Source organism: Macroventuria anomochaeta (genome assembly GCF_010093625.1).
Source record: "Macroventuria anomochaeta strain CBS 525.71 unplaced genomic scaffold BU25scaffold_11, whole genome shotgun sequence".
Lineage (NCBI taxonomy): Eukaryota > Fungi > Ascomycota > Dothideomycetes > Pleosporales > Didymellaceae > Macroventuria > Macroventuria anomochaeta.
In genome coordinates, this window is record NW_022985372.1 from 581,018 (window position 1) to 596,459 (window position 15,442).

General features: G+C 54.7%; 3 protein-coding genes across 3 annotated transcripts; 2 read left to right on the top strand and 1 right to left on the bottom strand.

Annotated features, from left to right (window-relative positions):
• Nucleotides 1–49: 49 nt before the first annotated feature.
• BU25DRAFT_26879 (glycosyltransferase family 2 protein) lies at nucleotides 50–5,764 on the bottom strand. Its single transcript, XM_033701800.1, has 3 exons — nucleotides 5,168–5,764; nucleotides 1,477–5,103; nucleotides 50–1,431 (listed from the first exon to the last, which is right to left on the bottom strand). Exons 1-3 carry the CDS (start codon nucleotides 5,464–5,466, stop codon nucleotides 60–62), a joined length of 5,298 nt encoding a protein of 1,765 aa, XP_033563294.1. The 5' UTR covers nucleotides 5,467–5,764; the 3' UTR covers nucleotides 50–59.
• Nucleotides 5,765–7,159: 1,395 nt separating this feature from the next.
• BU25DRAFT_26872 (glycosyltransferase family 2 protein) lies at nucleotides 7,160–13,584 on the top strand. Its single transcript, XM_033701799.1, has 3 exons — nucleotides 7,160–7,865; nucleotides 7,922–13,087; nucleotides 13,142–13,584. Exons 1-3 carry the CDS (start codon nucleotides 7,585–7,587, stop codon nucleotides 13,221–13,223), a joined length of 5,529 nt encoding a protein of 1,842 aa, XP_033563295.1. The 5' UTR covers nucleotides 7,160–7,584; the 3' UTR covers nucleotides 13,224–13,584.
• A 414-nt stretch (nucleotides 13,585–13,998) lies between these two features.
• On the top strand, nucleotides 13,999–15,435 carry BU25DRAFT_430411 (histidine acid phosphatase-like protein; the record flags this gene model as incomplete). Its single annotated transcript, XM_033708600.1, has 2 exons — nucleotides 13,999–15,093; nucleotides 15,148–15,435. The coding sequence occupies 2 exons, from the start codon at nucleotides 13,999–14,001 to the stop codon at nucleotides 15,433–15,435; spliced, it is 1,383 nt and encodes a 460-aa protein (XP_033563296.1).
• Between the last annotated feature and the right edge of the window lie 7 nt (nucleotides 15,436–15,442).

Sequence of the window (15,442 nt, forward strand, 5' to 3'; positions counted from 1 at the left end):
TGTCAAATATACAAACAAAACACCACAAATGCAAATATAAACGTGCGTCACGTAGAGCTCTAACCCATCAGGGACAGCTCCGTGTCGATGGTCTGATTGAGGAAGATCTTCCTCTCGCCAGTCAGTTGTGTCTGCAGCCTCTGCTCAGCGAGCGCGACGAGCTGCTTCTTAGTCATCGAGTCGAGGTCGCCCTCCCGCAGGCATGTTCGAACGACTTCGACGATAGTCTGGTCGCTGGGGCCGTTCATCATGTTCTGGAAGTTGACTGTGCTGCCAGGGCGCGATTGACCGTACCCAAGAGGGCTGCGTCCGCGGATTGGCGGTGTGGAGGCCATGAGGTTATCTGAGCTCTGGAAGCCACCCACGCTAGGACGGTTGCCGTAGGGTGACGCATCGTACTGATCGCTCATACCACCCATAGACATGAGGCGGCTCTGGTGAGGGTTCTGGGGTGGGTGGTCCTGGTAGCGCGAGAAGTTTGAGTAGGTCGACTGGCGCGTCTGCATGCCCTGGTAGGGGCCTGGCGACTGAGGTGGCATGTGAGAGATGTGGTGCATGTTGGACATGATGGTCGACGCAGGCTTGACCGACGAGTAGACGGATTGCATGTCGTTCATCTCATAAGTGTCGTCCTCGTAAGCGCTGAAACCGCCCTTCTCCGAGGTCTGACCAGGCAGGCCACGGCGACCAGGAAGCTCGTTGCGCTCAGCGTACTCGTCCCATCGCATCATTGGAATAGATTTCGGGTCGAAGCCCTCGTCTTCCGTGAGCACGGCCTTCTTCTGGCCCTTCTCGCCAATGACGACACGGGTGTTACCCCACGAGAAGTCGTCTTGCTTCCAGAAGGAGTAAAGAGGCAGAACCAGCGAGTAGATGGGGAAAGCCATAAGGTAGATCAGCATCCATCCAATGTGTTGCCACTGACGCTTGATGATGAAGATTAGAGCCTGCAGACCGTAGACACCGGCAAGCATAACAATCGAGATCAACGGGAATTGACCCGTGCCGGAAGCAACCATGTAGATCAGGTAGACGAGGTAGGCGCAGATCGAGGGGAGGGCGAGAGTACCAAACAGATCGATGAAGACGACGAAACGCATGGAGAAACAACAGAAGCCGCAGAGGTCCTTGATGAAAACAAGTTCAGCCAGGTTGTGGATGGTCGAGTTGATCCAGCGACGTCTCTGCGAGAGCAGAATGCTCCATGTCTCCGGGGCAGCCGTAAGAGCGTAGGCGTCAGGAATGAACTTGTACGACATGGTCGGGAAGTGCTTCGTCATCAAGGTCGTCAAGTAACGATCCTCACCGAGCGAGAGCAGGTTCTTCTTGTGCAAAGTATCGACAACACAGTCGGCGTAGTCCTTGATGACCTTGTCGGAGATGATGAGAGGCTTGCCCTTGTCAGCTGTTCGCAGACGGTACATGCAGAAACTGAGATTGTTAGCTGAGCTTGTGTACGAACAGGAGTGAACTCACCATCCAGGCAAACAGGTGACACTGCCGAACAAGCTTTCGAAGGCCTTGGCAAGATGATGGGAGATGTAGTACTCGTAAACCTGGATCATTGTCCACCAGGATTTCTCTTCGTTTTCAAGACTGGTCTCACCACAGATACCGGCGATCTTGGAGTCGTTGGCACAGCTTGCTACGAGGCGGTTAAGAGCATCAGGCCTGACCATAGTATCGGCGTCGACCATGAGCATGTATTCATAGAGCTCAGGATCCACACCGATGATGTTGTTGATCTGGTGGAACATCTCCAATTCGAGAGGATTCATCTGAGCGCGGTGGTGGACACGGTTGAGGAAGCTCATGAGCAAGATCTGAGAATCACGCTTACCGCGGTTACCAGGCTTGCTCTTGGACTGCTCAGACTCCTTGCCCATTTTGACAACGACGATGTATGGAACAACGTTGCCTTCAAACTCGTAGAGGCCGGAGTAGACCTTGCCGTAGTTGAGCTGTTGACTGCCTTCACCGACAGACCAGAACGGAAGAGCAGGAGGGTCAACCTTGGGATCGACACCGAGAATATCCAGCACAATCTTGGGTGTAGGGCGATCATTACCACCTCCGACGATCATTCCGTCGCAAACAACGCAAATGAGCTTGCGCTTGTTATCATAGGCGAGAGCAGTCAGTGAGTCAAGGCCCTTTCGAATGTGCTCCTCTCCTTCCGTGTACGCAGGAACGTGGCAGATGACGAACTTGTCCTGGTTGGCTGGGCGCTTGCGCGATCCAAGCTGTAACGCGGCCAAGAACTTGATGACGATAACGGAGCAGAGTACGATGGTGACCGCAAGCAGGATGTAGTCGTTGACTCGGCACTTGGCACTCTTTCGGAAGTCGGTCTTGCCAACGTAGAAGGCGTTCTTCAGACACTGAAGGTTGTAGGCTTGGGCGGTGGAGTTCAGGTTGTTCTCGAATTCTTCCTTAAGATCGGTTCCAGCATTGCTTTTGACGAGGTCAGTGAACTTGGAGTCGAGGAACTGGTACTCGGAGCCGTCGTTGTTGACGTCAAGAGTCTTGAAGTAATCCGTCAGGTCGTAAACATCATCACCGAATGTGAACCACATGTGATTCTCATCCTCGCCTTCGTCCTTAATCTTCTTTGAATCCCAGACAAGGTCGCCCTTTCGAAATTCCTTGATCGCAGGCAGGAAGACATTCGGGTACCAGTCCTCCTTCTTCAAAGCGGCGCTGTCAGCCAAGTTGGTCTGCGATCCAGACTTGTGAACACCCAAGGAGTTGGTGATGGTGGTGTTAGATGTCAGGTACAACTGTTCATTGCGCGTGGAGTCCTCAATCAAATTCGGGCAGGCAAGATACAGTGGCGGCATAATGTAGGGGTCCATGTCATAACCAGCAAATTCGATCATGTTGGTTCGAGAAGCCTCGGTGTTGGAGTCGCTGTGCTGTTTCTTCCAGAAGGACGACAGGTCGTACACTACACCGTGGTGGCTGACGTAGTAATCGTCTTCACCCTGATGAGTGGAAACTTCAGTTCGGCTCCAGACCTTGTCCTTGTTGGGACACAGAAGCTTGCCGAAGGCGACGATGTAGAAGACAATGGCTCCGTTGAGCAGGAGGATCAAGAAGACAAGAACGAACTTCTCTCTCCAGGCCATACGGACATCTGGTCGCTTCATACGACCAACCCACTTCAGAAGAGGTGAGGGTATGAAGCATGTCACTGCCCACACAAAGGCGATCCAAATGCGCCGAGTCGCTGTAATGGGCATCTCGGTGACCATGGAGTTGCCACCAGTTTCAGCGTCGTAGTAGGTAACGCCCTTACTCTCATCACCCTTGGAGCCGAGGCCATAGTCACCAGCTCCAGTCGTGGGCACGGCGGCTGTCGTAGGTGCCACAGACTTCGCGTCTGCGGGCAGTGCCAGGCTAGGCGTGCTCTGGAAAGGGTTCTGAGGCTGCTGTTCCGGAAGAGGTGGGAAGAAGCCGCTGCCGGCCATGCTAGGAGGTGCCTGAGCAGGGTAACCGCTCTCGAGGCCGCCAGCTCCGACCATACCACCCAACATGCCTGCGTTCATACCCTGGTTTCCGTTCAGCTGCTCAAGCTGGGACTCAGCCTCCCACCATGTGCCTTCCCTCATCCAGATGCGCTCGTTGCCAACGACGACTTCGCCATTGCTCCAACCTCGCTGCAGTGTCCAGTTCGTGATGCCGTCCTTCCCGTCCATGCAGCCTAGAGCTGCGTAACGCTCGTAGAACTCGTGTACGTCGAAGTCGGCGGTGAAGTCGAGGTAACGGTTGCGGCGGTTTGCCCACTCTGCCAAGCGCCACTCGCGGAGCTGGCGCGAGACCACACCAGCCTGCCACGTAGAGTTGAGATCTTGGGCGACCGAGCTGGGAACAACATCAGTGGGGTGGATGGCCAACTGGAACCAGACTCTGCTGCTGGCCACAGTCATGGGCAGGTCGAGACGGTTGTGCTTGCCCAGTACGATGCCACTTTGCGGTATGGGGTAGAGAAGCTTCCTGACGAAGTTGCCCTCCTCAGCGTCGACTGCAATCTTGTCAAGCACGGCCTCACGCCTCTCAAGCTCAGACTCGTGCTCGCGGAGCGCAGCACCATCGATTCCGAGATCAGCCTCACAGCTCTGGACAGCATCCCTCATGCTCTCGAGCACGGAGTTGCCAGCAGGCGACATCTGCACGCCGTCGGCCTTCATCTCCGCGTTGATGCCCTCTGTGTCATCAAAAACGGTTCGCAGAGCAATGGCCTTGCCGATACTACGGCTTGGGATCTCGACAATCGTGATGTTCACCAGGTCCATGCCGTCAACCTCCGAGTCGGGTGTCATAACGCCTGGGCTAGCATCGCTATCGGTCGAGGAGAATCCAGTGCGGGCCTTCCTGATGTCGTTCTTAATAGTGGCGTTGGCTTGTGTAAGAACGTAGTCGACGATGGCTTCATAGATACCGCCAATAGCAGCTTCTCGCTCGTTCGAGCCAAGCTGCTGCTTGAACATGTCCGGCGAGATGTCGAGGAGCGAACCGCAGTCTTGGCATGCTGCATCCAGCTTCTTCTCGTCAAGGAAGTAGTCCAAGGTGTTGCCCAGCTTTAGCAACGCGGTCAGAGAGCTGATCACATCGCGCAGCTTTTGCCCCTTGATACCAATGTTCTTGAGGTTTGCGCGGAAGTCTTCGGCTGCTGCGGCATCGTCGGCGTCGGGTAGGAAGGAGGGAGGATCGTAGGTGCCGGAGCGGTTGAGTAGCGAGTACTTGTCGAGAGACTGGATGTCGAGGATGTCGCGCTCCTGCTTGCTAGCTGAGCTCGAGTTCAGATAGTAGAAGACATCGAATGCGCGGTAGCCGGTGTGCGCGGGAACCTGCAGGAGGCCTTGCGTTGTGTCGAGTCCAGCGGTAGAGAGCTTGATCTCAGCCCCCCTGCACTCGCCGAGAACATCGATGGTGAAGACGGCGGCGAGGGCGGAGTAGCGTGGGGCAGAAGGATTCTGTGGCGTGACGCAGTGTGTGAAGGGCTTGAGTGCCTCGAGCGCGACATAGAAGCTGTCGGGCAGGGACACTGGCAACCCTGAGATAGTGGGAGCGAACAACGAGGGGGTGGACTCGTGGAGCGAGCTGGAACAAGGGTCAGTCAAAACGCAAACGCAAACCACAGTGGCAATGGCAAGGTAGAACTCACCTCAACACGACAGTGCCGTCCTCGACTCGTCGACGAGCGTGCTCATATGCCTTTCGGACAAGCTCGAGGTCGACGGTGCCACCAATGCGGCCGTTCTCCATCGTCTTCGCATTGACCCACGTGTTGACAACCAGACTTGTGCTGGGCTCGAGACTGTATGGCTGGCCACTCTTGTATGCCGAATTGAGCGTGTTCAGCAACGTGGTAGTGGACACCTGCGTGGCCGAGGTGGCGGCACGCGGTGCATTCGTCGAGGCAGTCGAGTACACCGACATGCGCGAGTTGTTGACGAAGCTCATGGTGTGCGGCTGGGTGCTGGGCGCCTCCTTCCGTGCACGATGGTATCGCAAAGACGGTCAAAGATGGGGGTATGCGGTCGTCGCAGACCGTGGAATAGATGTAGCGAGTGTCAGTAGCGATTGAGTTCTGTCTCTTTGCCCTTGATGGCTGGGATGGCGTTCAATTATCGCGGTTGGGTAGGGGTAGGCCGCGCTGCCTTCACTGAACGTAACGAGGGGTAGTATTAAACGATAGTGAATAAGAAAGAAGAATCACACACACACTCGACGGCAAGACTCGTCGAACGCAGATACAGAAGAGTGGTGATGCTTGTTGGCTTCAGGGCGACTTTCTCCATTCCTCAGCGCGCCGGGGGCCTGCACTTCATCCCACTCAGGCATGGCGCCGCCGTATCGTTAGACCTGTTTAGGCGCTCCCTGACAAGCACTCACAACCCTGGCCCTGCAGAGCTCGATGCTCCAAAACCACTCCCAAGCTCCCGAACATGGATGGCAGGTCTTTTTCCTCGTCGCCACTAGGAGCTGAGACCCTCGTCGGATTGATCGATACGTGCGCTGGAGCAGCGGAGTGGCGTGTGGACAAGCCCCCCTATTTTTGGCTTGTTTTATTGTTTAGGCGGGCTGCGGCTCTTAGAGGAGGCTGCTGACCTCTCAACATTCACGCAATGTCACGGATGTGCACGGTGAGAGACATGTTTCTGGCGCTCTTCTTCTGAGGTCTTCTATCGATAAGACCGACGTCCCACGGTTGACAGGAAGCGTGAGCGATCGTCCCCACTGGGATTTCCGAGGGCTGCGGAACAAGCAAGCTGCGTTAATGAGAGTGCAAATCACAATGTCCACCGACCTCCCCTTCATCTTGTCATCTAAATTGCCTCTTCGAATGCATATTTGGCCACCGCCGCCTACTTACGCTTCAGGAATTTGGCACCTTGTTGACAAGAGACCTGACGTCAAGGATCGGTGGTTGCTACCTCGGAACGCCGTTTCATGCTTGTCGTTCGATACGGGATGCTCTCCACCATGGCTCCGTCCGTATTGACCCAATAAATGCTGAAATCATGCGCGCTCAGCCTCTGCGTCTCGAGATTCCTTTTCTCATGCTCACACGAGCAGTGCGAGCTGCTGATCAGGACGTCGACGACGACCATCACCCAGGACACAGTCACCCAGAGGGCCTGCCGATGTTCTGCAGTCGCCATTGGTGATGCTCCTGATGCTTGTGTTGATGGTCTCGGCAGAGGGGAGAACGCGCAATCGATACGCATCTAGCGCGCATGAAAGAGTTCAGCGTTGATCGCTCCCCCTCCCCAGCCAGGGTGGTGGACTGGTAGGGTAGACCGCTGGCTGTGGTGCAAAGGCGGGTTGGGGTCGATGCCCGCAGCCTTTGGGAGAGGACGACTTTTTGGAGACACAGAGGGAACAACAGTCGGAAGACGGTGCTGTCGAGTCACCTTGCCATGCAGCGCTCGTTGCAAGGTTCTGCAGTGTCGTTGTGTTGTGGGCCCCTCGGCCACAGGCTGAGGTTGCTCCCGCCAGCGGCCAGCAACTGCTGCGTGCCCCCAATGCTTATCAGTCAGCAGGGTGAAGGACCCAAGGTGGAGCTGGGAAGTATATTCGGAGCGGCAATAGGGGGGGTCTGCATAAAGGGGCTGCAAAAATAGATAGATTACGTCCGCACAAGTCTCCCAGTCAACACAGACCAACAGGCGGCGGCGGGCAAAGGCTGCGAGAAGGCGAGCTAGAATCCCAGCAGCCCCATCATTTTGAGCAGACGGCTATTCCAACCCCTTTGCTGCTGCCAACGGCCCTCCAGCTGTGTTTTCCAGCATTTTCCTTCATTTTAGGACAATTCACCACATTCGCTGATAATAATTGTATTCACTTGCACGGTACAGCAACTCGCACCGAGCGTGTTGCATCCCTGCTGAGCCTGCTGCATTCCAGCTGTACATAATCTCGGTTTTATACCAGAGCGCGACTACATACCGCCGCCTCAACACCCAGCAGGACTCCATCCGCGCAAAGTGCCAACGTCAACTGCCACACGGCACACGGTTGCTTCTGGCTTGAGACCTCCACTCGCTCCACAGTCCCACGCGGACGCGTCCATTGACAATGGCTGCCAATCCGCTCCAGCAGCCGTCGCTGGCGCTGCTGCCCCAGCACCAGCAGACTGACACAGGCCTGACCTCCGCGCTCGCTAGCCGCTTCCATGCACACATGCCCACGGCGACTCTCTCCTCGCATGCCATCATCTCTCTCAACACATACACAGACCCCAGCCGAGGGGTTGACGGTGGCGAGGATGGCAGCGCTGTGCAGGCCGCCAAGGACCTCGCGGGGAGGGCATACATGCGCTTGGGACAGCGATCAGAGGACCAGGCTATTGTTTTTCTGTTAGTTGCTGCACCACTAACACTCGCTGCAGATTGGATGTGCTAACACAACATAGGGGCGAGACTGGTGCTGGAAAGACAACAATTCGCGGACACATGCTGAGACAGTTCCTCTCGTACTCTGCCACACCACTGTCGAAGAAGATCGAGTGTACCAACTTCGTCTTCGAGGCCTTCACAACGACCAAGTCGCTCACTACGCCCTCCGCCTCCAAGTCCGGACTCATGCTCGAGCTCCAGTACAACACCTCGACCTCCAACCACGCAACCCTGCTCGGTGCACAGTACCTCGTCCACCGACTCGAGCGAAGCAGACTCGCCTCCGTCCCGACTGGAGAACGCAATTACCACGTGCTTTACTACCTTCTCTCCGGCACCAGCCCTGCTGAGAAGAAGCACCTGTATCTCGACAATGCCGGCAACGACGCCGCAGGCACCCGCACATCGCTCGGCGCGAACAAGAGGTGGCGATACCTTGGTCACCCAACGCAGCTGAAGGTTGGCATTGATGATGCGGCCGGTTTCCAGGAGTTCAAGACCGCATTACGCAAACTCGAATTCGGCAAGGACAGCATTGCCGGCATCTGCGAGATCATAGCAACCATCCTGCATATTGGCCAGCTCGAGTTTGAGACTGGTCAGTCGACCACTCCTTCTGCCGATGATAGTGGCGGTTACTCGCACGAGGGTGGCGAGACCATCACGGTCGTGAAGAATAAGGAATGCCTGGTCCCAATTGCCCAATTCTTGGGCGTAACAATCAGTGACCTTGAGGAAAGTTTGCGATACAAGTCCAAGACGCTGTATCGAGAGCGAGTCACGGTCATGCTGGACCCCAAGGGTGCCCGTGCGAACGCCGATGAGCTTGCTCGCTCGCTTTACTCTCTGCTTGTCACATACGTCATCGAACAGAGCAACTCTAGGATCTCCAGCTCGAACGGTCAACTCACCAACACAGTTAACCTGGTGGATTTCCCTGGATTTGCCATCTCATCTGGAACCGGATCTTCCTTGGACCAATTGCTCAACAACGCTGCGAATGAGTCGCTCATGACTTTCTGCCAAGAAAGCTTCTTCCAGCGTCAGATCCAGGAGATGGAGGCGGAAGAGATCAGCCTGCCTCCGCTACAGTTTTACGACAGTTCTGAGGCCAAGACTGGTCTCCTCAAGTCAGGAAATGGTCTTTTGAGCATTCTCGACGACCAGATGCGTCGCGGCAAGACCGACATGCAGTTCCTCGAGGCTATTCGCAAGCGATTTGACGGAAAGAACCAGTCTATCCTCCCAGGCAGCTTAACAGTCGTCCAACCTGGCAGCAACTTCCCCACACCCAACACTTCCCCCTCTTTCACTGTTCGTCACTACGCCGGTGACGTCGACTACAGTGTGGAGGGCCTCATGGAAGAGAACGCAGACACTATTTCCGGTAACATGATGCAGTTGCTGCAATCTTCGCAACAACCATTCGTTCAGAATTTGTTTGGACAGGATGTGCTTCAGAAGATCTCCCACCCAAAGGAAAAGTCCGCCATCGTTCAGGCCTCAGTCAGCTCCAAGCCTACGCGCATGCCGAGCGTGGCTCGTCGCAAGGCTGATAAGACGGGGAGATTTGGCCGTCAGCTGAACGTCTTCGACGAGGAAGTCTTGAGCGACACTGAAAGCAACGTTTCGGGCTCAAGGAAGAACGGCGATTCTTCATCGAAATCGAAACAAACCGGAGCCGCTGGCCAATTTGTCAGTTCGCTGAAGACCATTGAAAACCAACTGCGCAAAGCCAACCCTTACTTTGTATTCTGCCTGAAGCCAAACGATCGCCGCATCGCCAATCAGTTCGACAGCAGATGTGTTCGTCAACAGCTACAAGCGTACAGCATCCCAGAACTCAGTCAACGGCTGCGTGTCGCTGATTACAGCATTTTCATGCCTTTCGCTGAGTTCTTGGGCCACGCGCAGACAGACATGGCTATTGTTGGCAGTGAGAAGGAGAAGGTCGAGATGGTCTTGGACAGCAGGCCCTGGCGGGAGAACGAGGTTCGCGTCGGTACCACTGGTGTCTTCCTAAGCGAGAGGTGCTGGCTCGAGATTGCCAATATCGCAGATCTGCCACCTACCGCCCGCGGTTTCACTGGCTCAGACGACAATCTTTTGACTCCTGAAGCAGGCCGATCCTTCGGTGACTCCCGCGCTGGCCTTCTTTCGACCCCTGGAGGCGGCGAATATTACAACGACAAGGGTGGAAACTACTTCGGTAGCAGAGACGTCGACGCCCGTTCTGAGGCTCCCTCTGGTGTCACTGGTGACATGTTCCATGGCCTGGAGCAGCACAACGTCATCGACGAAAAGGCTGCCAACGACAAGATGGAGGAAGTTGATGTCGTCCCTATCTCCGGAAGCCGTAAGCGATGGGTCTTCATGGTATATGCTCTCACCTGGTTCATTCCCGACTTCCTCATTCGTGTCATTGGGCGGATACCACGCAAAGACGTGCGAATGGCTTGGCGCGAGAAGCTCGCCATCAATATGCTCATTTGGCTCAGTTGCTTGTCCGTCATCTTCCTCATGATCGGGTTCCCGATGTTGATTTGTCCTACTCAGCATGTGTACTCCACCGCCGAACTGACATCTTATAACGGTGAGGACGGCGCTGCTTCATACGTTGGTATCCGCGGTATCGTCTACAATCTTGACGACTTCATCCCTGCCCACTACCCCAGCATCGTTCCATCAAAGAGTCTGGAGAAGTATGCAGGAACGGATGCGACCAACTTGTTCCCTGTCCAAGTTTCAGCACTATGCGCTGGCAAGGATGGTAGTATTCATCCAGGTGTTCAACTCAACTACAGGAACTCGAATTATTCCGAGACGGCAAACAACCTCATCAGTACTACGGATCAGAACGCCAAATACCATGACTTCCGTTGGTTCACCAACGACTCTCGTCCGGATTGGTGGTATGAACAGCAGGTCTTCATGAAGGCAAACTACATGAAAGGGCGTGTCGGTTACAGCCCTACCTACTTGAAGACTCTGGCTTCCAAGGGGAACGCGATCGCCTACATGAACAACAAGGTGTATGACTTAACGACATACCTACCTGGAGGCCGTAGCGTACTCTATCCCCCTACTGAGGAGGCGGCATCGGAGACACCGGACGTCAATTTCATGGAAGACAGTGTCACCGACATATTCCGTGTCCAAGCTGGCAAGGATATCAGCAAGTACTGGGACAACCTCAACCTGGACGTAACCAAGAAGAACAACATGAAGGTCTGTCTCGACAACCTGTTTTACGTCGGTGATCTCGACACCAGAAGCTCCGCAAAGTGTCTATTCGCCAAGTACTTCCTTCTTGCAATTTCTATCCTCTTGGTTAGTGTCATCGGTTTCAAGTTCTTTGCCGCGCTCCAGTTCGGTGGCAAGACAATGCCGGAGAATATCGACAAGTTCATCATCGCCACGGTTCCGGCTTATACTGAGGATGAAGAGTCCCTTCGTCGTGCTATTGACTCTGCTGCCCGGATGAAGTACGATGACAAGCGCAAACTCCTCGTCATCATTTGCGACGGTATGATTATCGGTCAAGGTAACGACAAGCCCACTCCACGCATCGTTCTCGACATTCTTGGCGTACCTGAGGCTACGGATCCCGACCCGCTCAGCTTTGAGAGTTTGGGAGAGGGCATGAAGCAACACAACATGGGCAAATGTTACTCAGGTCTCTACGAGGTACAAGGTCACATCGTACCTTTCTTAGTCGTCGTCAAGGTTGGCAAGCCCTCCGAGGTTTCCAAGCCTGGTAACCGTGGAAAGCGTGACTCGCAAATCGTCCTCATGAGGTTCTTGAACCGCGTTCACTACAACCTGCCCATGAGCCCTCTCGAGCTCGAGATGCATCATCAGATCAGGAACATCATCGGTGTGAACCCAACCTTCTACGAGTTCCTGCTTCAGATTGATGCCGATACCTCCGTCGCTCCTGACGCAGCCACTCGATTCGTCGCAGCCTTCCTCAACGACACCCGCCTCATCGCCATTTGCGGTGAGACTGCTTTGTCCAACGCCAAATCTTCATTCACCACCATGATGCAGGTCTACGAATACTTCATCTCTCACAACCTAACCAAGGCTTTTGAGAGTTTGTTCGGTTCCGTCACCTGTCTCCCCGGTTGTTTCACCATGTACCGCATCCGCGCTGCCGAGACTGGCAAGCCACTCTTTGTCAGCAAGGAGGTCGTCGAAGCTTACCAAGAGATCCGTGTCGACACGCTGCACACGAAGAACTTGCTGCATCTCGGTGAAGATCGTTATCTCACGACTCTGCTGCTCAAGTTCCACTCCAAGTACAAGACCAAGTACACCATGCGAGCACATGCTTGGACTGTGGCGCCTGACAGCTGGTCCGTCTTCATGTCTCAACGTCGTCGCTGGATCAACTCTACAGTGCACAACCTGGTCGAGCTCATTCCTCTCCAGCAGCTTTGTGGTTTCTGCTGCTTCAGTATGCGCTTCATCGTCTTCCTGGATTTGATCTCGACTGTCGTACAGCCGGTCATTGTCGTTTACATTGGTTACCTCATCTACTCTCTGGTCTGGACCCCTGATATCGTTCCCATGACCGCCTTTATTCTCTTGGGAGCTATCTATGGTCTGCAAGCTATCATCTTCATTGTCCGTCGCAAGTGGGAGATGATTGGTTGGATGTTGATCTACATCGTCGCCACTCCCGTCTTTTCCTTTGGCCTTCCGCTGTACGCTTTCTGGCACATGGATGATTTCTCCTGGGGTAACACTCGTGTTGTCACTGGTGAGAAGGGTCAGAAGGTCGTAGTCTCGGATGAGGGCAAGTTCGACCCTGCCAGCATCCCCAAGAAGAGGTGGGAGGAGTACCAGGCCGAGATGTGGGAGCAGCACACCATCAGGGATGACCAGTCGGTTGTCTCGGGCTACACATACGCCACCAAGCGGCCGTTCGGCGCTGGCTCTGTCGTCGGTTCAGAGTATGGTGGCATGCCGCCGTCCCGGCCCATGTCTCACCTCGATGTCCCTCGCTACGGCAACCACTCGCGTATGAGCCTGGCTCCTAGCGGCTATGGAGGTGACAGCATGGAGATGGCGCACCTACCAAGCGATGACGAGATCCTGAACCAGATCAAGGTCATCCTCGCCAACTCGGACTTGATGACAGTCACCAAGAAGTCTGTCAAGCAGCAGCTCGAGCAAATGTAAGTTCCCCACAACTACCGTTATCACATCACAGTTACTAACTTTCTCGCCAGCTTCGGGTGCGACCTCACACTCAAGAAGGCTTACATCGGCGAAGCCGTCGAACAACTGCTCCTCAATGGGCAACTGCATTAGTCGTGCAGTCCAGCATTGTCCTCCTAGCGACGCGGTGACGGCCTGTCCACGCTTCACGACTCTGTTCAGCCTCCTCTGCAGGAGGCCCCTTCGCAAGGGGTATGTGTCTCAACTATCATTACTATTTAATTCAGCTCAAGGAAGCAAGTGCGTTCATTCTATAGGCAAGGGCACCGGTGGCCGGTGAAGGCGTTGATACTGTTACATATTGCATTTGGTTTGAGCCAATTCTGATTGCTTTTGCATGGGATGGGTTAAAACAGGGGGTTACCAATACGGTGCAAGAGTCAAGAGGGGTTCTGATTTTGATCATCCTAAGTGCCTTCGCGTGCATTCGTGCTGTGACTTGTTATGCGTCTTTGACAACTGGAGAACGCAGCACCTCTCGTAGACAGCGTCTGTTATACAGTATAATTGGCTCCGTGCACTTCCACATCAGTCAGTGATAAGAAAGCCTTGCGTAGCGTTGTTCCTGCAGCCTAACAATGCGCGCTCTCACAGGTGAACGCAGGGGAAGGACGCTAATTTAGCGCCAACTCAAAAGTCGAGAAGGCGGTTGGCAACCTAGACTCACCACTAACAAAACTGCTGATGAAATCGATGGGCGAACAGCACCTCGATTCGAGTGTCGCACAAGCGGCTGGCATGACGGGCTTGTGGGTCATTCCGTCGTTAGCTCGACGCCTCGACGCGTTCCAGCCAGGAACAGGCAATTGACGTCATGAAAGTACCCAGATTCAAAAAAGAAATCGCCAACAGTACTTCCTTCTTCAGCATGTTTTCGAAGGCTCTTTTGCTGGCCACTCCGGCGCTGGCAATCCCAACATACCTCAACTCCCAGCAGCAGGTCCCTATCCAGCCTCTTGATCACTCTCAGGGCTACCAATTCGACCCGCTTCTGCATCTGCCCGGTATCTCGCCGTACTTCGATGCTGTCGGCTTCGGTCTCGAGCACACCGCACCCTCAGGCTGCAACATCACCGCCGCGTCCTACATCATCCGTCACGGCGCCATCTACGCCAACGACGCAGAGTACGAAGAATTCATCAAGCCCTTCCTCTGGAAGCTTGAGAAGCATCGCGATGGTCAGTGGTCAGGGCCATTGGCCTTCATGGCGAAATGGCAGTCGCCCATTCTCGAGGACAAGCTCGAAGACCTGACGCCTTCCGGCGCTGTGGATGCTGCAAACGTTGGCAAGCATCTGCTCGAGCGCTACCCGCACCTCATTCCTAAGACTCAGCGTATCCTCGCCGACAAGAAGTCGCGCACATATGACACGGCGAAGAACCTCATCACAGCCTTCCCTCACAACGACACCATCGACATCGTCCGCGTCACCACCAATGCCAATGGTTCAATGGAGTCTCTCATTCCCCACAAGTCGTGCGAGAATTTCTCCAAGGCGCCCGGTACAAAGGAGCAGGACAAATTCATTGACCACTACGGCAAGAGCGTTGCAAAGCGCCTCAGGCCGTTCATGCCTTTCGAGTTGTCTCCCTTCGATGTCGTCGGTCTCCAGCAGCTCTGCGGTTACGAGAGCGCCATCACTGGCAAGCGCTCTGAAATCTGCGCCGTCTTCACCGATGCTGAGTGGATGGCATACGAGTACTCATGGGACTTGAAGTACGCCTATATGGTCGGCCCTATGAATCCTCTGTCTCCCTACCTTGGCTTCCCTTGGTTGCAGACACAATCCGAGCTTTTTCGAAACATCCAGAAGCGTAATCACCCTGGTGGTGCTTGGCCTGAAGACCAGCGTTTCTTCCTTGGATTCACGCATCGCGAGGTTCCTCCTTTCATTGCCACCGCTCTTGGCTTGTTCAACTCCTCGTCTGGCGCAGCTGAGGAGTTCCCTACCGACCACATCAACGTAAGTCTTCTTTCACATATGAGCCCAATCTACACTCTAACAACACTACCACAGTGGACACGAGCCTGGCGCATGGCTGATCTGATTCCCTTCCTCGGTCATGTCGGTATGGAGATGATGACCTGCGAGCGCGGCGCTGGCGATGGTGATGGGCCTGGCGATTTCATCCGCTTCATTGCCAATACCGCACCAAGACCGATTCCTGACTGCCAGGATGGACCGGGTGCGAGCTGTCGGTTCAAGGACTTCCGGAAGCTGATTGGGAAAGGAGCAAAGAAGCACGAAGATTTCCATAAGGTGTGCGATAAGAAGGGTGGGAAGGGCAAGGGCAAACATGAGTAGAGTTGCT